The sequence below is a fragment of the Nelumbo nucifera genome, chromosome 3, assembly GCF_055504915.1.
Source record: "Nelumbo nucifera cultivar China Antique chromosome 3, China Antique-T2T, whole genome shotgun sequence".
Classification (NCBI taxonomy): domain Eukaryota; kingdom Viridiplantae; phylum Streptophyta; class Magnoliopsida; order Proteales; family Nelumbonaceae; genus Nelumbo; species Nelumbo nucifera.
In genome coordinates this window covers 1,755,662-1,778,942 of record NC_142651.1, presented here as the reverse complement: position 1 = coordinate 1,778,942, position 23,281 = coordinate 1,755,662, and the positions used below count along the sequence as shown (strand labels likewise).

The 23,281-nt window shown below is 37.9% G+C and overlaps 1 protein-coding gene across 6 annotated transcripts in view; it reads right to left on the bottom strand.

Moving 5' to 3' along the window:
* The window catches only part of LOC104592757 (ADP-ribosylation factor GTPase-activating protein AGD3-like), a 125,825-nt gene that overhangs the window by 39,621 nt on the left and 62,923 nt on the right, over positions 1–23,281 (bottom strand). For all 6 annotated transcript variants that reach the window (XM_010252229.3, XM_010252231.3, XM_010252230.3 and 3 more), the window contains one exon: positions 2,502–2,546. In XM_010252229.3, the coding sequence (XP_010250531.1) occupies positions 2,502–2,546 (45 nt within the window). The remainder of the gene's footprint in view (positions 1–2,501; positions 2,547–23,281) is intronic.

Here is a 23,281-nt window from a genome sequence, read left to right as displayed (position 1 = left end):
TATTTGTGTGATCCTGTTTCTTGCTGCCCATTACTCTTGGCCTTTATATCAAATGGATGTAAAGAATGCCTTCCTTAATGGGGACTTAAAAGAGAAATTGTATATGGACTTACCACCTGGGGTAAGCTTTCCTAACAGTGATGGAAAAGTCTGCCGCCTGAAGAAGTCCTTGTATGGACTCAAACAATCCCCGAGAGCCTGGTTTGACAAGTTCAGAAATGCTATCTTAAAGATTGGGTTTGCTCAATCTCAGGCTGACCACACCTTATTCATTAGAAGAGTTGATGGTAAAGTAACAATGTTGATAGTATATGTTGATGATATTGTTGTGACAGGTATCTCTCAATTAAAGTCCTTCCTCTCTTTCGAATTTGAGATTAAGGACCTTGGTGATCTCCTATATTTTCTTGGCATTGAAGTTGCAAGATCCAAGAAGGGAATTTTTCTGTCACAAAGGAAGTATGTACTTGATTTGCTTCATGAAGTTGGGAAATTAGGGTGTAAGCCTGCAGAAACTCCAATTGATCCTAACTACAAGTTGAGTTCCACTAAAGAAGTTCTTCCAGACAGGGGGATATATCAAAGATTGGTAGGCTGTCTTCTGTATCTTTGCTTGACTAGACCTGACATATCCTATGCTATTAGAGTGGTTAGCCAATATATGCATGAACCCAAGACATCTCATATGCAGGCAGTTAACGGAATTTTAGCCTACCTGAAAGGATGCCCTGTTAAAGGGATGTTGTATTCCAATCACGACCATCTAAAGATCGAGGCTTACACAGATGTTGATTGGGCAGGGTCCATTGATGATAGAAGATCTACATCTGGTTATTGTGCCTTAGTGGGAGGCAATGTGGTTTCATGGAGAAGTAATAAACAATCTGTGGTTGCTCGTTCTAGTGCTGAGGCAGAGTACAGGGCAATGGTTCATGAAGTGTCTGAACTACTCTGGTTGAAGACCTTATTGATTGAGATGGGGATCCAAGCAGATATCCCAATGAGACTATATTGTGACAATCAAGCAACCATAAATATTGCCCACAATCTTGTCCAACATGATCATACAAAGTATATTGAGGTGGATAGACACTTCATTAGAGAAAAGGTTGCTAGCGAAGAGATTTGCCTTCCTTTTGTAAGGTCGGAAGACCAACTAGTTGATAGACTTACTAAAGGTGTCAACCATCCAAAGTTTGCTAAGAACCTTGACAAGCTGGGCATGATTGACATATATGCTCAGCTTGAGGGGGAATGTTGAAATTGCTTAGACAGAGGTATTTTTGGAACTTTTTCTCTTCCTTGTACTATTTTTGTATTTGGGCACCCAAGTAGGGGCTTCCTTGTAATTACTATTTTCAAAGTATAAAGTTATTTTTTAAAGGGTGTGAACAATGATAAGAACACACCTCTCGACACATCTCTTCTTCTTCTTCTTCTTCTCTCCTCTTGCTTTCTCTCTTCTAAACCCTAGTTTCAACTTTTATTTGTCAACTATTCCAATCTAATGGCTGATTTAAGAGAGTTGGACTCTCTCTAATCTTACCCTAAATGAATTAGGAGTTGTAAATAGGTTAGAAGAGGGCTCTTGCAGCCCTCCCAAGTCTATAAATAGAGAGGAATGGGAGGGTATTGAACCATGCTTTGTTCTCCCTTTTAGCTGAATTCGATCCCCCATGTGAGACATTTAAACTAGGGTTTTAAACCCCACTCGACTAGAGCTTATATCCATTGGTTCAAGCTCTATTCCAGCCTTGTTTTGGGTCAAGAAAATCACCCAAAAACGTGACAAAGGTCGGACCATTGCTTCAGTATATTTTGGAGAAGATATCTAAGACTGCAAGGATAGAGTGGCAACATTTTCAACTTGTTGCAGTGTTATCGGGAAGATTCAAACTTGGGTGTGAACACCACTTCAAATTCTGCATTTGTGGACTTTGAAATCAGATAATGCACTCAATCTTTATCCAAAATGATCTGATCTTTCATGATCCAAGAACCCAATCAGTCCTATGAGCAAAATCAGTTTTCTCATGTGTGATTTCAGCACTAGGGTTTTGTGAACTTTTGAAATTCTACCTTTCTTGTTGCTGGTTCGAGGGGCAAGCGAAAAGGACATGTAATGAACGAAGTGGAATTGTAGAACAAACTTAGTTTTGCGTGTGTGTGTGTGTGTGTGTGAGAGAGAGAGAGAGAGAGAGAGAGATTAAAACATAGGGAAGGAAAGATGCAGGAGAGGTAAAGAACTTAACTCTTCTCTTGGAAGTGGAGTTGCAGGGAAGCTTTTTCTTAAGGGGGTTTTTGGTTTATGCTTTGCTGGTTGACATTTGAGGAGAAAAAGAGTTTGAAGTCTTTGCATTCACTGGTGAGCATCTAAGTAAAGGGGTTCCTAGGTTCATTGAGGTTTCAGTATTATATGCATGTCATTGCCATTCCATTAAGAAGTTAAAGACAGTAAGCCACACTTTATCATAAATTAACTAAAAGACACTAGGACATACCTGGTCATAAATAAGGCTAGCTTTCTCAAAACGCTTTCGTGCTTCCTGCACCAATATAAGATTCGTCGCATAAAAAAATACAGTTTTTATAAAGAGATTAAAGAAATATAAAAGCTGTAGGGAGTATATGAAGAAGACCTAAATATATGATGCATCTAACTATTTAATTCCAGAACAGTGCTTTAAATTGGCAAACTACCAAGAAGAGGAGAGAGTACATGAGGCCCAAACCCATGCCTTAAAATCAAGGCCACCCCCAAAACAAAATGAAATGCGCACAAGCTACAATGCCATAACTCATAAATAACCATGGAAAACAAAGCAAGGCATGGCAGTTCCCCCAAAGTAACACCTCCAATGAATTTTCACTCAATCTAAGCTATAAGTTAATGAATTGGCTGAACTTTGCCACCAGATGAACAAGATTTTCACTCCTGCTGAAGTGCTAATTTCTTGACTCTGATTTCAACATACCCACATTGTCACTGAAAACACAAAGAAAACTATTTTCTTAGGGATTTCCAAAATAGCACATTATAAAACTTTTAAGTTCAACCAAAAAGAGGAACATAGGAGAAATGGTATGAGTGGTAGCCCCAGCAATAAAACACCAATACAGTAGTCTTAGGCAGTGTAACTTTGTCAAAATATATTTTAGCATTGTTCTCAAAATAGACAGAAATTATGGTGGTTTTGCCTTCTATATTAGGTAATAATCCTACATAAACGTTGATGGGGTTTATCATGTCATTCCTTTTTATCAGAAACTGAATGTAAGTCATCACAATTTCTCTTGTGGATTTCTATTCCAATCATTCATTTTTAAGACTCCAAATCCTTCACCTAGAACTTAACCTGCTTCAGTTATTACAGTAGTCATTAACATCAACACTGTTCAATCCTAAATGCCTTATATCTTCTCACTTCAAAAGTAATGAGAATATGAAAGAAAATGGTAAAGAACATTAAAAAGATGAAGCAAAAAAAGGTAGGGAATTCAAGGAATATATAGAGAAATGCCAATTATCAATCTCATATTGCTCCAATGGGTTTGAATCAAGCAAAATCATTTTTTCTATGCAAGAGAGTACATACACCTATTGATTTCAACTTTCAATATGCCAAAACTTATTGTTAGAGTTGGCCAAGTAGGGGTAACTTAGTCTTTTTCATTTTACTTTAAGTGGTGATTTGGCAATACTGTTTTATTTTAAATTTCTTGTCCCATACTTAAGTAGGGGCATATTTGACTTTGTACCCTTAATGAGTATAATAAAAGGTTATGGTCGACTAGGAGGGTTTAGACTCTCTAGTTCGACAGATTTCTCCTTTCTCCTCTCTTCTTCTTCTTCTTCTTCTTCTTCTTCTTCTTCTTCTCCTCTCTATCTCTGAACAGAACTTGTCTGAACCATCAAAACATGGTATCAGAGCAATAAATACGAAAAAGGAAGGCTGTGATCTCAAAGTTTCAGGACATGCGATCTCTCCTCTTCTTAATTTCTCCTTTTTTCTGGGCTACGATCTGGGTTACACCAAGTAGAAGGTTGTGGCAACCTTTTTGGTGATTCCAGGATTGCCGCAATCTCCATTACAGGCGTTAGGAAGGTGCGGCAGCCCTAGATTGGTGATTCTAAGATTGCTGTCACCATGAGTGACAGCCCTAGTGTTTGTGTGGTCATGTGTATGGTGGTTCAGACCCTCTACTGAGCAGTTTCAAGAGGGTTTTCTTCCTTGTTTGTTACAGTTATGGTGGTTGGCTATCAATAGTGGTGTGAGGATTTTTTTTTTTTTTGAAGGAGATGGCCCAATGGGTCTGAATGTCTCAATGGTGGTAGTTTTTTTATGGTAGCTGGTTGAAAGAGTGCTGTGAGGTGATGTGTAGACTGCAGCAGTGTTGACTAACAGAAGAAACATTTTTTCTTTGGTTGGTTGATAATTCAGAAGTAGGAAGAGCAATTGATAGTTACCTGTATTGAGAACACCATGGCAGCAACCGGAGATGGTGGTAGTGATCAGAAATCTAGTGTGATGATCCCCTTAGACCACTTAGGTGTGCAAATGACACCAATTAAACTTAATGATGAAAATTATGGGCCATGGGCCAAGTCAGTGGAGGTTTTTCTCAAGGCCGAGAGGAAGGTGAAACATGTGAAGGAGGATAAACCATCAGCTAAATCTCTAGGGTTTGATGATTGGGAACAAGAGGATGCCCAAATCAAGACATGGTTATGGAACAGTATGGAACCCAAGATAAGTGCAAACTTTAGGTTCTTAGATACAACTAAGGAAATATGGGAACATGCAAAGAAACTTTATTCTGGACAGGACAATACTACGAGAGTATATCAACTCTATCAGGAGTACTTTAATTTACAGCAAGGAAATCAGACCCTCGAAGAGTATTAGGCCAGTATGAGGAACCTCAGGAATGAACTTAATGTCTATCACCCCCTCACTTCAGATATCAAAATTCAGCAACAACAATGGGAGCAACTTGATGCAACCAGGTTTTTAGTAGGGCTGAAATCAGAATATGAACCAGTTAGAGTACAAATATTGGGAGGCTCTGCTCTTCTTACACTTGAGGAAGTATTTGCTTGGCTCCATAGGATTTCCCTGGGACCCAAAGAGAGTACCACAAATTTTGACAGATCAGTGTTTGTTGTAGCGAGGAGGTGGACGTGGAAATAGAGGGGGAGGATATGCATTTCGAGGAGGCCATGGTAATCCCATGTTTGGTCGTGGTAGTGGAAGTGATGGAGGTTGTAACTCAAGGGGAGGCCGTGGTAGAGGAAGAGGGCACACTACTAGGAACTGTACACATTGTGGCAGGGAAGGACATTCAATTAATTTCTGTTATGATCAAACACATTCTACATCTACATCTACTTCTGGGAAAGAGATGATGAGTGTACCACAAGATGAGTATAAGAGGTTCCTTCAAGCCACTTCACAACAGAAAACTACTACCCTTGCTCATTCAAGTATGACTTGTCTGGCATCCAAACCTTCTCATTGGATCATTGATTCTAGAGCCTCTGATCACATGACCGGGACTCTAGGTGCGTTCTCTTCCCTCTTTGAAACTTCCACATCCCAAACTGTTATCCTAGCCAATGATTCTTCTTCTCCCATTTGTGGTGTTGGTAATGTTGATATTGCGACTCTTTCTTTATCCTTTGTTCTATATGTGCCCAAATTTACATTCAACCTTATGTTTGTTAGTAAATTAACTAAGGCCCTTCATTGTTCTATCACTTTTTACCCTTCATATTGTGTTTTTCAGGATCTAAAGCTGGTGGGTTTTATTATCTTGCCGGTGGTGGATCTTCAATTGCATTTCAGACTTCCCTAACTCCTCTCCAATGGCACTACCGACTAGGACGTCCATCTCTTAAAACTCTCAAGCTACTAGTTCCTTCTTTGAGTCATTTGTCTTCTTTGTAGTGTGAGTCATGTCAATATGGGAAACACCATCAGGTTTCCTTTAGTCCTAGGGTCGATAGTCGTATGTTGTGTCCTTTTGCTTTAGTTCATTCAGATGTTTGGGGTCCAATCAGAATTGAGTCCTATAATGGTTACAAGTATTTTGTCATTTCCATTGATGGTTGTTCAAGGATGACATGGATTTATTTAATGAAAGAAAGAAGTGAATTGTTTTCTACTTTTCAAAAATTTCATGCTGAAATACGTATGCAATTTGGTGTTCCAATAAAAATTCTTTGTTCGGATAACGATAGAGAATACTTTCTTACTTTCCTTCAACAATATTTGGAACAACATGGCATCATTCATTAGACTTCGTGTGCATCCACCCCTCAACAAAATGGGGTGGTTGAACGAAAGAACCATCATCTTTTTGAGACTACTCGGTCTATCCTTCATCATATGAATGTTCCTAAGCGTTTTTTGAGTGATGTAGTGCTCACAACTTGTTAACTCATTAATCGGATGCCCTCATCCATCCTTCATGGTCGGTATCCCTTTTCTATTTTGTTCCCCACTTTATCTCCATTTCCATTAACTCCCCGGGTCTTTGGGTGTGTGTGCTTTGTTAATAATCTGAGCACTGGTTTAGACAAGTTGGATGTACATTCTATTAAGTGTATCTTTCTTGGCTATTCTCGGACCCAGAAAGGGTATAAATGTTACAATCCTACCACTCGAAAGTCATTTGTCTATCTTGAAGTCACTTTTTTTAGTCCATGTCGTTCTTCTCGGGTCCTGATGTCTTGGCCTCTTCACCATTGATACCTCTTCCTCTTCCCATTGGAGATCACATTCCAGTTGTTCTTGTTATGCCTGAGCCTTCACCTCCTCCAATGCAAATTCCTACTGAACAACCACCGATCCGGCATGTGTATACTCATTGACAGACATCAGCACCTCCTCCAACTTCTACCTCATCTACGGATTGCTCCTATCACAGAGCTGCCTACCTCTTTTGATCTAGATCTTCCCATTGTGTTGCGGAAAGGTAAACGTGGTTGTACCTTACATCCCATATCCAATTATATTTTTGTTTCTCATCTTTCCACTTCACATTGTCAGTTTGTTTCTTTGTTGTCCTCTATATCTATACCCAAGGATGTCTAGGAGGCTCTTACTTTGACGGGGTGGCGTCAAGCAATGGAGGAGGAACTCTTTGCTCTTCAACACAATCACACGTGGAAGCTCACTACTCTTCTTTCAAGTAAGCATGTTGTAGGTTGTAAATGGGTGTATATTGTTAAATATATACCAGATGGGAGTGTGGAACATAGATGTCAAGGCGACGCCTAGGCAACAAGTTGCCCTTTGAGGCTCGCCTCGCCTAATTGCCAAGCACTTTTTTACTATCTATTATAAAATACTTTTTTGTTCATTCTTTTTTGAAATTATAATTATAAAATAGGCAATATTAAACTAAAATAATCATTTGTGTGTTTATATACTAATTTTTTTTTATTATTTTCTTATTTATTAAGGTTTAATCAACACAAACATTGTTAAATGCTGTATTGAACCCTCAAGGACTTCAAAATCTGAACCAATAAGTAAGGAAGAACTTAAAATTTTATTTAATCAACACATTTTCTTCTTGCATATATTATTCTACTTCTTCTTCTTCTTCTTCTTCTTCTTCTTCTTCTACTATTACTACCAATACTTTTTTCTTTTCTTCTTTTCCAATAACAAAAATAAGGGTTCAGCCCCTATATTTTTTTCAGTTTTATTTTCCTTCTTTTTCTTCTCATGAACATGTTGATTTTCTATACTTTAATATGAACTTTATACTTTTCTTTTCCAAATTATGAATAATTATTAAAGAAATATGGTTATGGTACCTAGGGAACTACCATAGGATCTATGTTTTTAACATAAAAAAATCCATCGCCTAGGCAGGCTCCCCCCTATTGCCTAGCCTTGCCTTGGCGCCTTGAAAACTATGGTGTGGAATGGTTGAAAGCCCGACTAGTTGCTAAGGGTTACTCACAATTATATGGGGTGGATTATATAGAGACCTTCTCTCCTGTTGTTAAGATTGGTTCAGTTCGTTTGTTGGTTTCCTTGGCAGTTATGTATGATCAACCTTTGTTTCAACTTGACATTAAAAATGCCTTCCTCCACGGTGATCTTTTGGCAGAGGTCTACATGGAGCAAACACCAGGGTTTGTTGCTCAAGGGGAGGATGGTAAAGTGTGTAGACTCAAAAAGGCAATTTATGAGCTGAAATAGTCCCCTCATGCTTGGTTTGGGAAGTTTAGTGAAGTGGTGAAAATTTTCGGAATGAAACAATGTCATGTTGATCACTCAGTGTTCAGCTATGATTTTGAAGTTAGAAAGATTTTATTAGTGGTTTTTGTGGATGATATAGGCATAACCGGTTGTGACAAACTAGGGATTGATAGGCTAAAGGCCTTCCTACAAGACCATTTCCAAACAAAAGATCTTGGGATGTTTAAGTATTTCTTGGGTATAGAAGTTGCCAAGTCGAAACAAGGTATAAATTTGTGCCGAAGAAAATATGTTCTTGATCTGTTGGAAGAAACAAGGTTATTGGGTATTAAACTAGCTAAAACATCCATGGAACCAAATGCTAAGTTGAGCAATGATGCAAGTGAAATGTTTGATGATCCTAGAAGATATAGATGATTAGTGGGGAAGCTGAACTACCTAACCATTACTAGACCAAACATCTCCTTTATCGTCAGTGTGGTGAGCCAATATATGCAAAATCCTCGAATACCTCACTTGGATGTAGTTCTTAGAATTGTATGATACTTGAAGGGAGCTCCAGGTTGCGGGTTGTTGTACAAGCAAGGAGGAAATCTTGAGATAGTCGGATATACAAATGCAGATTGGGTAGGCTCGGTGTCAGATAGGAGATCCACTATAGGGTATCACACGTTTCTTCGAGGAAATCTGGTGACATGGAGAAGTAAGAAGCAAACTGTTGTGGCAAGTAGTGCTGAAGTTAAATATATGGCCTTGGAACATACCACATGTGAACAAGTACTGTGATAACCAAGTTGCAATCCACATCTCATCTAATCCAGTTTTTCATGAGAGAACTAAACATATAGAGGTTGATTGCCATTTTGTAAGGGAGAAAGTCCTTACTGGAGAGATAAGCACAGAGCATGTTAGTTCGGGTGATCAATGGGCAGACTTGTTCACAAAAGGTTTGAGTTCAGGGAGAGTGAATTATATATGTAACAAACTGGGATTATATGACATATATTCTCCAGCTTGAGGGGGAGTGTTAGAGTTGGCCAAATAGGGGTAGCTTGGTCTTTTTCATTTTACTTTAAGTGGTGACTTGGCAATACTGTTTTATTTTAAATTTCTTGTCTCATACTTAAGTAGGGGCATATTTGACTTTGTACCCTTAATGAATATAATAAAAGGTTATGGTTGACTAGGAGGGTTTAGACTCTCTAGTTTGACATATTTCTCCTTTCTCCTCTTTGAACAGAACTTGTCTGAACCATCAAAACACTTATTTTTTTCTTCTCCCTTAGTATTATAAAGTTGTGTAGTTTGCTCATAATTATTTGATCTTATAGCTCTTTTTTTTTCTAGAGAGAGAAAGTTAAAGTATTATATTGTATTCATTCACTGTAAACCTTGGCATATACATTTGGATGCATGTACAATGGGTTTCCATTTCTAAACGGTAGAAAAAGAGAAAACAATAAACTGATTTGATAACAGTGAAAAAAGAAAGAAAGAGTTCTTAGTGAGAAGAGAATAAAAGAAAGATAAGAAGAGCTGGGGAGGAGCCAATGATGATCTGGCTTCCCCACTCATTATCTTATATACTCAAAAAAGATCGATTACAAAGACTAAGATGCCCTTAATGGGGTGTCAACTGTTCATAACATAAAAGTAGTTCCAAAGAAACAACATAAACTAATGGGCCTTGGGCTCAATAACACTAATAAATGATTATAAAAAGAAAATCATAGAAATTGTTGAATCTCAACACTCCACCTCAAGTTAGGAGTAGATGTCACACAATCCCAACCATAGTTTTCAAGGCGCCAAGGCGAGGCTAGGCGATAGGGGGGTGCCTTGTTGCTGTCCACCTAGGTGATGGATTTTTTCAAGTAAAAATCACATATCCTAGGGTAGTTCCCTAGGTTCCATAACCAACTTTCTTTAATAACTATCCATAATTTTCATAAGAAAATTATAAACTTCATGTTTAAGTCTAGAAAATCAACATATTTATGAAAAGAAAAAGAAGGAAATAAAATTCAAAAAATATAGGGGCTGAACCCCTATTTTTATTATAGGAAAAGAAGAAAAGAAAAGGTGGAAGAAGAAATATGTTGATTAGACAAAATTTTAAGTTCTTCCCTTACTTGTTGGTTCAGATTTTGAAGTCATTGAGGGTTCAATACAGCAGTTAGCAATGTTTGTGTTGATTATACCCTAAAAAATAAGAAAATAATAAAAAGAAATTAGTTTATAAACACAAAAATGAATATTTTTCTTTAATAATGTCTATTTTATAATTATGATCTAAAACAAAATAACAATATAAAAGTATTTTATTACATAGTATGAAAAACTGCTTGGGAACTGAGCGAGGCGAGCCTCCAAGGGTGCCTTGTCACCTAGGCGCTAGGGGTGAGAAAAAAAAACCAAACCGACCGAAACCGAACCAAAAAACGGTTAACCGAACCGGTCGGTTCGGTTTTGGTTCGGTGTTTTTAAAAAACCGAAGGTACCAATTTGGTTTCGGTTAACCAATATAAAAAACCAGTGGTTAACCGAAACGGTGGTTAATCAAACCGGTCAACCAGTTAACCAACTGGTTTCGGTTCGGTTCCGGTTACCAATTTTTGGAAAACCGGTACTACCAGTTCGGTTCACAAAAAGGCCCACGGTTCGGTTACCTGAACCGTGAGCACCCCTACTAGGCGCCCACCGGGTGTCGCCTTGACAACTATGTTCCCAACTTGTGTAGATCATTTTCAAGCTTATTTCTTGCAACACCTTTTGTGAGAACATCAACTAGTGTAAATCAAATGCAATATAATGGTAGGCACACTTCTCTAGATGTCATCCTTTCTCTTATGGATTGTTTGTCTACCTCTATATGCTTTGTTCTATCATGCTGAACCGTGTAATGAACAATGTTAATTGCTGCTTAATTATCACACTACAACATCACAAGTTCTTCTACATCAACTCCAATCTTTGCTAATAAGGACCGAACCCAAAGAAGCTCTGAAACACCATGTGCCATAGCTCTATATCCAGCTTCTACACTTAACCTGGCTACAGCTGGTTACTTCTTTGGGTTATGTCTATATCATCCACATAGACATCTATGCAAGTTTCTAATTTCAAATGTCCATGGTTAGCAAACAATATCCCTCTGCCCAAGTATCCTTTTAGATAGGCAAGAATCTTGTTTGCTTCCTAGTATTTAACTCGTGGGGTATGCATGTATTGTCTCACCACATTAACTGCATAGAAGAATATTTGGTCTTGTCATGCACAAGTATAACAATCAGACCCACCAATCTATGATACCTCCCCAACATCCTTTACTAACTCACCATCTGAAGCATTAATACTGTGATTTTGGTCAATTGGTATATCAATTGGTTTAACCCCAAGTTTTCCCATCTCCCGTACTAGGTCCAACACATACTTCCTTTGGGAAATGAAGATCCCATGGTTGGACCTTAAAACCTCAATGACTAGAAAATACTTCAACTTCCCAAGATCCTTAATCTCAAACTCCCAGTGTAAGTTTTTCTTCAACGCATCAATCTCACTTAGGTCATTTCCTATGACTACAATGTCATCCACATACACTATTAACACGGAAATCAATAATCCCCTTCTCTTCACAAAGTATGATCAGATTATGTTTGAGTATAACCAAACACAATCAATGCACTCCTAAACCTGTTAAACTAAGCTTTAGGTGATTGTTTTAGACCATATAAGGACTTCTTCTTTGCATACCTTTCCTTTGGTCATATCATTGTAAAAACTAGCTAGAAGGTCCATGTACACCTCCTCCTGCAAATCTCAATTAAAAAAAGCATTCTTCACATCAAGTTGGAAGAGGGGTCAAGAGTAAGTAGCTACTAGAGATAAAAGGATCCGAACTGAACTCACCTTGGCCACCTGTGCAAAAGTCTCCAAGTAGTCTATCATATAAGTCTTGAGTGTACCCTTTTGCAACCAGCGTTGGCTTGTACCTTTCTATGCTTCCATCAACCCTGTACTTTACAGTATAAACCCATTTGCAACCAATTGACTCCTTCCCATTAGGTAGATCCACAACTTCCCATGTCTGGTTTTTAATTAAGGCTTTCAATTTCCTATTGCATAGTTGCTTCCACTCAGGTTGGAGAGAGCCTCACTAACAGTCCTACGTATAGATAGAATCAAAAGAAGCAAGGAATGCTTGGTAAGAGGGAGATAACTCACTGTAGGAAAATTCATGTGAGAGGCAATGGGTTGTGCACTTTCTCTTCCCCCTCCAAAGTACAATAGGAAGGTCTAGGTAATCTACATTAGTGTTGGTATAGGTCTAGTATCAACAGGAACTGAAACATCAAAGGGAGCAAAAGGCATACCTGGGTCTATGTCGGCTAAACCTGGAATCTCTGATGATCTGATAAGAAGTGGCACGGGTAACTCTATAGTGGAATAAACCTCTCTATGCTGCCATAGGAGTTGTCATGTAAACATGGTTTCAAATGTCGCCAAATGTCGCTAATGTCGCCCAACATATGTCGATGTCGAGGCGCACCGACATGAAAGTGGATGGTAATATAAAAATTACATTACGTCGGTATTTCGAAAATGTCAACCAAACCGGTCCAAATAACGAAAAAAAATACAGTTTTTCCTATTATGTCGACAGGATGTTGACTAATGTACATTAAAAATATAATATATTAGTATATTGTATTAATATAATATAATATATTAATATAGATTATTCCATTAATAATTTCTATTTAATATTTCAAATAAAATATTTAAAAAAAGAATTAACAAAAGAATAAATTAATTACTTTATAATATAAAACATAAAATATTTTTCAAGTAATAAAATATTAACTAGTTAGTATTTTTAAAATATTTATTAAAATCAGAATATGTTTATTAAATTTTATAGTGAACCATATTCTACATTTAATATAAAAATCAGAATAAATTTTATACTAAATCATAATTTATTATAAATTTAGTATTAAAAATCATAATAAATTCATTAAGTTTTATAAGAAATCAGAACTTATCATAATCTTAATACTACTAAAAGGAGAATCAGTATTATAACTTTAATATTTAAAAAATCAGAATAAATGTGTTTTTATTTACTAGTGTGAAAAAAATATATTAGAATTTATAATAAATCAAAATTAAAAATAAGAAAAGAAAATATTAGATAACCTTGTAAAAACATCAAAATGCATAATAAATCAGTGAATAATCATTTACTAATTTTTTATTGGTCTTAGTTTCTTAGCTTTATATAATGGTTGGGAATAAGATAATAGTCTAGAAATATGTATTAATGCTTCTTTTATCATTTTACAAATATCTTTGCATATTTCCACATATTTCATAATATTTCCACAATGACTCTAATTTTTACAAACATTCCCCTCGACATTTCCGACATGTCCTATATTTTGGTAAGCGACATTTCCATCTACATCAACATTTTCAACCTTGCATGTAAAAAAATGAGAAACTGGAAGTAATGGAGCAAGAAAAGTAGGTGGAATAACTGGGTTAAACACTAAAATAGGTAAAGGAGATGGAATAGGAAGAGGAAGTGGTGTAGGTTGCTCATTTCCTTCCCCAAAACAATCCCCTTGAGAAAGACTCTCTAAAAAGAAAGATGAAGACTCAAAAAAGGTGACATCCATGGTACCATACTAACTCCCTAACACAGGATCATAACAACAATACCCCTCTTTGATTTCCTACATACCCAAGGAATACACACTGCTTTGTTGTTAGAATCAACTAAACATGGACAAAATGGTCTTTTACCTTCTCATTAAGTTGTGCTTTGTCAGTTTTGTGTTACTTTAAGTTATTGTCCCCACACTTAAGTAGGGGTATATTAGTCATTGTAATATCATCAAATCCAGTGTGAATCGTGTTAGTATGGGAAATACCATCAGGTTTCCTTTAGTTGAGTTGATAATCATGTAATGAGTCCTTTTGCTTTAATCCATTTAGATGTTTGGGGCCCGAATAGAATTGTGTCCTATAATGGTTACAAGTGAATCATTCTTTAGTTTTCAAAAGTTCCATGTTGAAATTCACATTCAATTTGGTATTCTAATAAAAATTCTTCATTCCGATAATGGCAACAAGTACTTTCTTACTTCATTTCAGCAATATTTGGGGCATCATGGTATTATTCACCAAAGTTCTTGTACATACACTCCACAACAAAATGGGGTGACTGAAAGAATGACCTGACAATTACTTGAGACTGCTCGGTCCCTTCTAAATCATATGAATGTACCCAAACGTTTTTAGAGTGATGTTGTGCTTACTGCTTGTTTTCTCATTAATCGAATGCCTTCATTCATTATTGATGGTTGTTCTCCATTCTCTATTTTGTTCCCTACTTTGTCTCCATTCCCTTTAACTCCTCAAATCTTTGATTGTGTATTTTTCATTCAGAACCTAGGTCCTGAATTGGACAAGTTGGATGCTTGAACTACAAACTGTATCTTTCTTAGCTATTCTAGGACACAAAAGGCTTATAAGTGCTATAATCCTCTTACTTAGTGATCATTTGTTTGTCCCGTTGCCACCTTCTTTGAGTCAATTTCTTTTTTAGTAGTGGTGTTGTTTCTCCCTCTTCTCTAGTGGTCCTTCTAGTCCCAGTTGATGATACCATCCTTACTGTTCCAGTTGCGGATGAGCCTTCACCTCCTCTAGTGTAGACCAGTGTTTTAAAAGGCGTGGGAGGCGTACACCTAGAGGCACGCCTCCAGGCAAGGTGCTCCCAAAACACCCTGAGGCGTATGCCAGAGGCGCTGACACCTCTGAGGCGTACGCTTCATGCACCTCACGCACATCTTATATAAAAAGATAGAAAAAAAAAAGAAAAAAGGAAAGGAAAAGAAAGGGAAGGGAAACAAAAAGAAAGAGAAGAAAAAATTAGAAAAGGAAAGGGAAGGGAAGAAAAGATAAGGAGAAAGAAAGTGGTATGCCCCCGGCCCCCTTTTCGCTGCAGCCCAATTTGTTTTTTTGAGTTAGGGGGGTCTTGCTCCACTCCGGCGAGCTCGCTTCGCTTGCTTGCCTCCGCTTCGACAAGATCTCCCCTTTCAACTAATGCTATGCATCCTTGTTCTTCTTAATATAAAAGATTTTTATTAAAAATAAAGAAAAAATGAGATCCCCCTTCCTCTTCATCCTCCTCCCCTTCCTCCTCTTAAGGAGGCTTACGTCTCTTGCGTTCCGAACTACGCCTCACGCCTCCATGTAGTGGAACGCGTCGCATCACGCCTCCGCATTTTAAAACATTGGTGCATACTCATACTGAGCGGCCACCAATCATGCAAGTCTCTACTCATAGACAAACACCAGCTCCTCTTCTAGTTCCTTCTCCGTCGATAGATCCTACTCAGTTGTTCTTACCCTTGCCTCCTACTTTTGACCTTGACCTTCCCATTGCTTTGCGTAAAGGTAAATATAGCTGTACTCTTCATCCAATATTCAATTATGTTTTTGTTTCTAACATTTCTAATTTCCATCGCAAGTTTCTTTCTCTTTTGTCTTCCATATTTATTCCTAAGAATGTCTTGGAAGCTCTTACCTCACCAGGGTGGCATTAGGCAATGGAAAAACGCTCTGTTCTTTCACACAATCATACATGGGAACTCACCACTCTTTCTCCTAGTAAACATGTTGTAGGATCTAAGTGGGTGTATACAGTCAAATACCTACCAGATGGTAAGGTTGAAAGATTGAAAGCCCAATTAGTTGCTAAAGGCCTACTCACAGTTGTATGGGGTGGACTACATGGAGACCTTTTCTCTAGTTGCTAAAATTGGTTCAGTACGTTGTTCTCATATCTTTAGTAGTTATGTATGATTAGTCATTGATTTAGCTTGACAGTTAAAATTCCTTCTTGTATGGTGATTTGATTGAAAAGGTTTATATGGAGCAACCTCCTGGGTTTGTTGCTCAGGGGAAGGATGGAAAGGTATGTAGGCTCAAGAAGGCAATTTATGGGCTGAAACAATCTCCTCGAACTTGATTCGACATATTCAATGAAGTTGTAAAAGAATTTGGTATGAAATCATGTCAGGTTGATCAATTAATATTTAGCTATAATTTTGGTGTTGGAAAGTTTTTGTTGGTTGTATATGTAGATGATATTGTTATACCGATGGTAATAAGTTGGGAATTGATAGGTTAAAGACCTTTCTACAGGATCACTTTCAAACAAAGGACCTCGGCAAGCTGAAGTATTTCTTGGGTATAGAAGTTGCAAGGTCAAAAGCATGGTAGAAATTTGTGCCAAAGTATGTTCTTGATCTATTGGAGGAGACTAAATTACACATATGTCTTAAATAAGCAAAAGACCGAAATACATCAGAACTACACATAAGCCCCTTTTTCTAACATAAATACATATAGGTCCCCATAACTTATCAATATTACAAATACAACCAAATACAATATATCTCTCAACATGGTTGAAAAACCTCCTATAAGAGATTGGACTCTCAACAAATAGTCTATGAAATTGTATTGTGATAATCAAACTACTGCCCACATTTCAACTAACCCAGTTTTTCATGAGAGGACTTAACACATAGAGGATGACTACCATTTTGTAAGAGAAAAGATCCTTAGTGGAGTGGTAAGCACAGAGCATGTGAGTTCAAGAAACCAATGGACAGATTTATTTACAGAACGATTGAGTCATAGAAGAGTGGATTACATATGTAACAAGAGACTATATGGCATACTCTCTAGCTTGAAGGGGAGTGTTAGAGTTAACTAAACAAGGGCAATATGGTCTTTTACCTTCTCATTAAGTTGTGTTATGTCATTTTTCTTTTACTTTAAGTTATTGTCCCCACACTTAAGTAGGGGTATATTAGTCATTGTAATATTTTTTTTTATCAGTATTAGTCATTGTAATATCATCATATCTATATAAGATTGGGTCGACTAGAGAGATGATTCATTTTTTTCTCTAGACCAGATCGTGGTCCTCCTATTCTCTTCTCCTTCTCCCTTTTCTCTTCCTCTTCTCTCTTTCTCTCTATTTCTTTCAACCTACCACTAAACACAAGGGCTGAAGTATTCAAACATTTGCCTTAGGGTCTAGCTTCGAGCCGTGAGAACCAAGGATATGGACTAAACATACACATCCAAACACCCTAATGGAACATGAAACATCTCCCCCTCAGGAAAAGGAAGATTGAACGGAGCAATGTATCCAAAAACACAAGAGGGTACCCTATTAATCAAGAAGACTGTTGTGAGAACTGCATCACCCCAAAACTGAATTAGAACTGTAAAACTCACCATCATACTTTTTGCCACTTCCACAATATGACTGTTAGTCCTTTCTGCTACACCATTTTGTAGTGGAGTATATTTACAATTGCTCTGATGGACTACTCCATGCTCTGATAAATATAATGCCAGGTTTTTCTCAAAATATTCCCTAGCATTATCTAATATGAATACCTTCACTTGTACTCCAAATTGCATCAACACCATATGGTGGAACTGTTGTACCAAGGAAGGTACCTCATCACAAGATCTCATCAAGTATACTCAAGAGTACCATGAACAGTCATCCAAAAACAGTAGAAAGTAACGATAGCCACCCATAAAAGGAACATGATATGGTCTCCAAACATTAGTATGAACAATATCAAAAACTTAAGAATGTCTACAATGTTTTCCAACTTGACAACCTTTACACCCCAAACCAGACAACTTAACAAACTCAAACATCTTTGGAAACAAAAAACGCGAAGAACCAAATGACAAAAGTCCTAATCAATTATGCTAAAGCGTAATCTGACCCACTGGCTCTAACTCAAGATCCTACAAAACATAATGACTAAGAAAAAATTACTGAATAATTCAATTTTTTTGTCAAACTACTCATAGATAAAAGGTTTGTACTCAATCTAGGAGCATGTAGTACAAAAGGCAAGGTAATGGTATCGGTTATTTTGACAAACCCCTTTCCAACAATGAGAACATGGGAGCCATCAGCTATGGACACTTTATCTCTACTAGAGCAAAGGTTGTACGAGGAGAAAATGGTGGAAATATTGGTCATATGTTCTGAGGCTCCTAAGTCTTATAACCCAAGGAGGTCCCTCCTTACCTGTAATGAAGGCATAATTTGCAGTGGCATATGAACTATTCATATGTGCAAAAGTAGAATGACTAGCTCCTAAGAGCTTCATCAGTTGGGTATGAAAAATGCCTTCCTCAACGGTGATCTTGAAGAAAGATGTGTACATGGTGCATCCCCCAAGTTTCCATGCTCAAGGCGGTAAGCAAAAAGTGTGCAAGTTGAAGAAGTTCTTATATCGCCTAAAACAATCACCAAGGGCTTGGTTCAACAAGTTTCATTTGACTATGCAGCATATTGGCTACAAGCAATGTCAATCTAATCAAGCACCATTTGTGAAAAGAGGGGAAGGTAAAATTTCAGCCCTAATAGTATATGTTAATGGCATAGTAATCAATAGCAATTGGAAAACTAAAATTCAGAAGTTGAAGGAGTTTCTTGTCACTCAATTTGAGATGAAAGATCTAGGTCCCTTACGATATTTTCTTGGAATTGAAGTTGACCGTTCATAAAAGGGGATCTTCATTTCGCAAAGGAAATACATCCTAGGTCTGCTACAAGATTCTAGAAAACTAGCAATGAAGCTAGTTGATTCCCCCATTGATCCAAACCATAAATTGGGTGATTGTCATGGTGAAACTAGCAAAGATGTGAAGCAATTTCAGATACTTGCGGGAAGTCTTATAAATTGTGTCCATGACCCGACCAAATATTGCTTATGTTGTGGGTGTTCTTAGTCAATTCATGCTTGCCCTTAAACTACTCACTTATAAGTAGTCGAGAGAATCCTCAGTTACCTAAAAGAAGTTCCAAAAGGTTGGTTTTTTGTTCCAGAAACATGGGCATTTGAAGGCAGAAGTGTATATAGATGTTGATTGGGTTAGATCTGTTGATGATAGAAAATTTACCAATGGTTATTGTACCTTTGTGGGAGGGAACCTAGTTACATGGATAAGCAAAAAAACAAAAAACACAAAAAATGTTGTGGCTAGGTCCAATGCTGAAGCTAAGTACCAGGCGATGTCTCATGGAGTGGCTAAGATTATGTGGATAAAGAATTTATGGAGTGAGGTGCGATCATAGTTGTCAAGGTGATGCCTAGGCAACAAGGCGCCCTTGGAGGCTCGCCTCGCCTAATTGCAAAGCAGTTTTCTATAGCATGTTATAAAAAACTTTTATATTCTTAATTTTTTGAGGTTATAATTATCAAATAGACATTTTTAAACTAAAATATTCATTTTGTGTGTTTATATACTAATTTCTTTTTATTATTTTCTTATTTTTTAGGGTTCAATCAACACAAACATTGCTAAATGCTGTATTGAACCCTCAAAAGACTTCAAAACCTGAACCAACAAGTAAGGAAGAACATAAAATGTTGTCCAATCAACACATTTTCTTCTTTTTCTTTACTAATTGTGTGCGTGTATATACTAATTTCTTCTTCTTCTTCTTCTTCTTCTTCTTCTTCCACCTTTTCTTTTTTTTTTTTTCTATACTTGAACATGAAGATTATACTTTTTCTTATGAAAATTATGGATATTTATTAAGGAAATATGATTATGGAACCTAGGGAGCTACCCTCGGATACATGTTTTTACTTAAAAAAATCCATTGCCTAGGCAACTAGGCGACAAGGCGCCCCCCTGTCGCCTGGCCTCGCCTTGGCGCCTTGAAAACTATGGGTGCAATTTAAAGTTGATAATCCCATGTCCTTATATTGTGATAACAAGGCTGCTAACCAACTTGATAGAACTAAGCATATTGAGGTGGATAATCATTTTATCTAGGAGAAACTTATTGGTGGAGAAGTGTGTACTCCCAATGTTCAGTTCCGAAGAGCAGCTTGCAAACATCTTCACTTAAGGGTTTACATCACTTGCAGCATAATGATTTATGTGACAAGTTGGGCATGATTGACATCTGTTGACAGATGTTGTGTTGACAGATGTTGTATACATGTTTAGTACAGCAAGGGTACTTTTGTAATTTCCTCATTTTATGTTGTACGACCAGCCTAGTATAAATAATAACATACGGCACTCGCCTGCAGAATTCTTTGGGCTCTCAGTCCTCTCACCTCTCTTCTCTTCTCTTGCTCAACATGGTATCAGAGCTAGTTGTCCAGGCCTGAAGGGTGCTGTCAAGCAAATCTGGTTTGTTCATCCTCCAATGTCGAGCAGTTAGTCTCTTCATCTCCCAGCCGTATCCATCTGCTGTTCGACCTTAAGCAAGAAGATGCCTGCCTGACTTTTCATCTTCCAGCGCAGAAAAAAGTTCTGGTTATAGAGTTTTCTATCTGATGTTCCAAGAAGTCTGCCAACATTGACTGTTCGGCTGTAGAGAGGCTATCATCTGATGTTCGTAGAGAAAGTTCTGGTTTATACAGAGGCTATCATCTGATGTTCAAGAAGGTATTATCTATTGTTCATCTACTGTTTGGGTGCCCTGGTATTCAACTGAAGTTTTTTTTTTTTTGTGTTTCTTTGCACCTATTGATGGACTGTTGATGCCCTAATATTCGACTGTGGTGTTCCTTTTTGTGTTACTGCTGTTCAGCTACCCTGTTGATGGACTGAAGTAGCTCTTTCCTTTTACTTTGATCTCATTGACTGTTCGGCTGCCCTGAAGTTGGCACTGTACCAGGTCTGCCGATTAGGTGTGTGGTGAACTTTACCTTGCACCTTCCATTCTATTGTGGGGTCGTATGATCTCTGTAAAACCGTAGGTCATACAGACCTGTTTATGTACTGCAACAGTAGTGTTTGTCTTTTGGATTCCTTTAAAACCGTAGGTCATACAGACTTGTTTACGTGCTGCAACAGCAGTATTTGTTCTTGAATCCCTGTGAAACCATAGGTCATAAGGACCTGTTTGTGTGCTGCAATAGCAGTCTTTTTAGTGGACTGAAGGTCAGGAAGTGCCTGGTGCCTTCTGTAACAGCTCTATGAGGCAATGCTCCTTTCTTTGGGTGCTGTTTTTTTTTTTTTAACCTGAAATCATGAGTGGTGAAGATTCTGCCACATCTGGAGTTTCTTCAATGCTGAATGGAATGAGTGGGGGTGGTGGTGACCTATCATTTCCTATGGCTGTTGTCCCTCTTGATGGTTTAAATTACCTAGAGTGGTTAAGAGGGATCAAGTTATACATCACTGCAAGGGGGAAGATAGGCTATATTAATGGGAAAATTAAAGAACCACACTCTGGGAGTGTCGAATATGATACCTGGGAACAAGCAAATGAAACTGCAAATGAAATCTGGGAACAAGCAAAATCTACATATTCAGAACCGCGACACTATGCCAAGATCTATCAACTGTAGGCAGAATCGTCTACTTGTAGACAAGGGGAGAGGTGTTTATCAGTATATTGCTCTGACTTGACTTCTGTTTGGAAGGAGTTGGACCATTACCAGAATGTGGATTGGAAGTGTGACAATGATGCAAAACTGTACAAGAAACTTGTCTCCCAGCAAAGAGTGTTTGCCTTCTTACATGGTTTGAATCCTATGTATGAATCTATCAGAGTACAGATTCTCGGTTCTAAGGATCTTCCATCAGTTCAGGAAGTTTATGCTCTTGTACAATCTGAAGAGAGCAGAAGGAATTTGATGAACAACCCTGGTGGGGATGCAATTGTGTTGGCAACAAAAGGGGTGTGGGATCTTCTTCCAGGAAAGGAGATCTCCAAAAAAAAATAGAAGATAAGGACAAATTGTGGTGCACTCATTGCCAGAAACCCAGACACACCAAAGATACCTGTTGGGATCTTCATGGGAAACCAAAATGGGCTCGAGATCTGAATAAGAAGCAAGGTTCAGATGTGAATAAAAGGTCCGGACAGCAAGGTACAAAGAAATACAACATGGCCAACATGGCTACTCGGGAGAATCAGCCCTCCATCCCTACTGTGACTCAGACACATCTCTCTGGATCTGACCCGAGGGAGGATATTATGAATTCCTTTCGTGACCATTTAGAGCTCTATGGTAGAGAAATTCGTCAGATGGATGCTCCTCCCTCAACCTCATTTGCATCTACGTCAGGTAACTCTACCACAGCTTTCCATGTTGCTTCTCACACCCTTGACTCTCCATGGATCATTGACTCTGGAGCGTCAAAACACATGACTGGTACGTCCTCTTACTTTCAAACCTATCACCTTCTTTCTGGAAGAGACAATGTGAAACTAACTGATGGATCATACACTTCTATAGCTGGTCAATGAACCATCTCTCTTCCCCTTGGCCTTACTCTCTCTGATGTCCTACATGTTCCAAAATTTCCCATTAATTTGTTCTTTGTTAGTAGTGTTACTAATTCCTTGAACTACTCAGTGACCTTTTTCCCTTCTCATTGTGTGATACAAGATCTGACCTCGGGGAGGACGATTGCTAGGGGACGTATGGTTGATGGACTTTATATGCTGGAGAATAAGGCTGGTCTTCATGTTACAGAGTCTATGAGTCAGTCCTGTAAGAGTCAAATTTATTTATGGCTTTGTCGCCTTGGTCATTTGTCTTTTGAGTCTTTAAAAGTTGTCTTTCCAGAACTGTTTAAGTCAATGTCCATTTCAGATTTCTCTTGTCAAACGCGTCAATTAAGTAAACATTGTAGAACTCATTTTCTTCAAAAACATAGTAAATCTGAATTTCCTTTTCACATTGTTCAGTCAGACAATGCGAAAGAGTTTTTTCATAGTGATCTTACGGAGTTCTTTGCTTCGTGTGGTTCACTTCACCGTAGCTCTTGTGCCCGAACACCACAACAAAATGGTGTGGCTGAACGGAAGAACCGGCATCTCCTTGAAGTGGCTTGGGGTTTACTACTCCATATGAATGTCCCCAAACGTTTTTGGCTTGAGGTTGTTCTTTGTTCTACCTACCTGATTAACCATATGCCCTCTCGTTGGTTAGAGTACAAAACCCCACATCATCTTCTCTTTCCTAAGG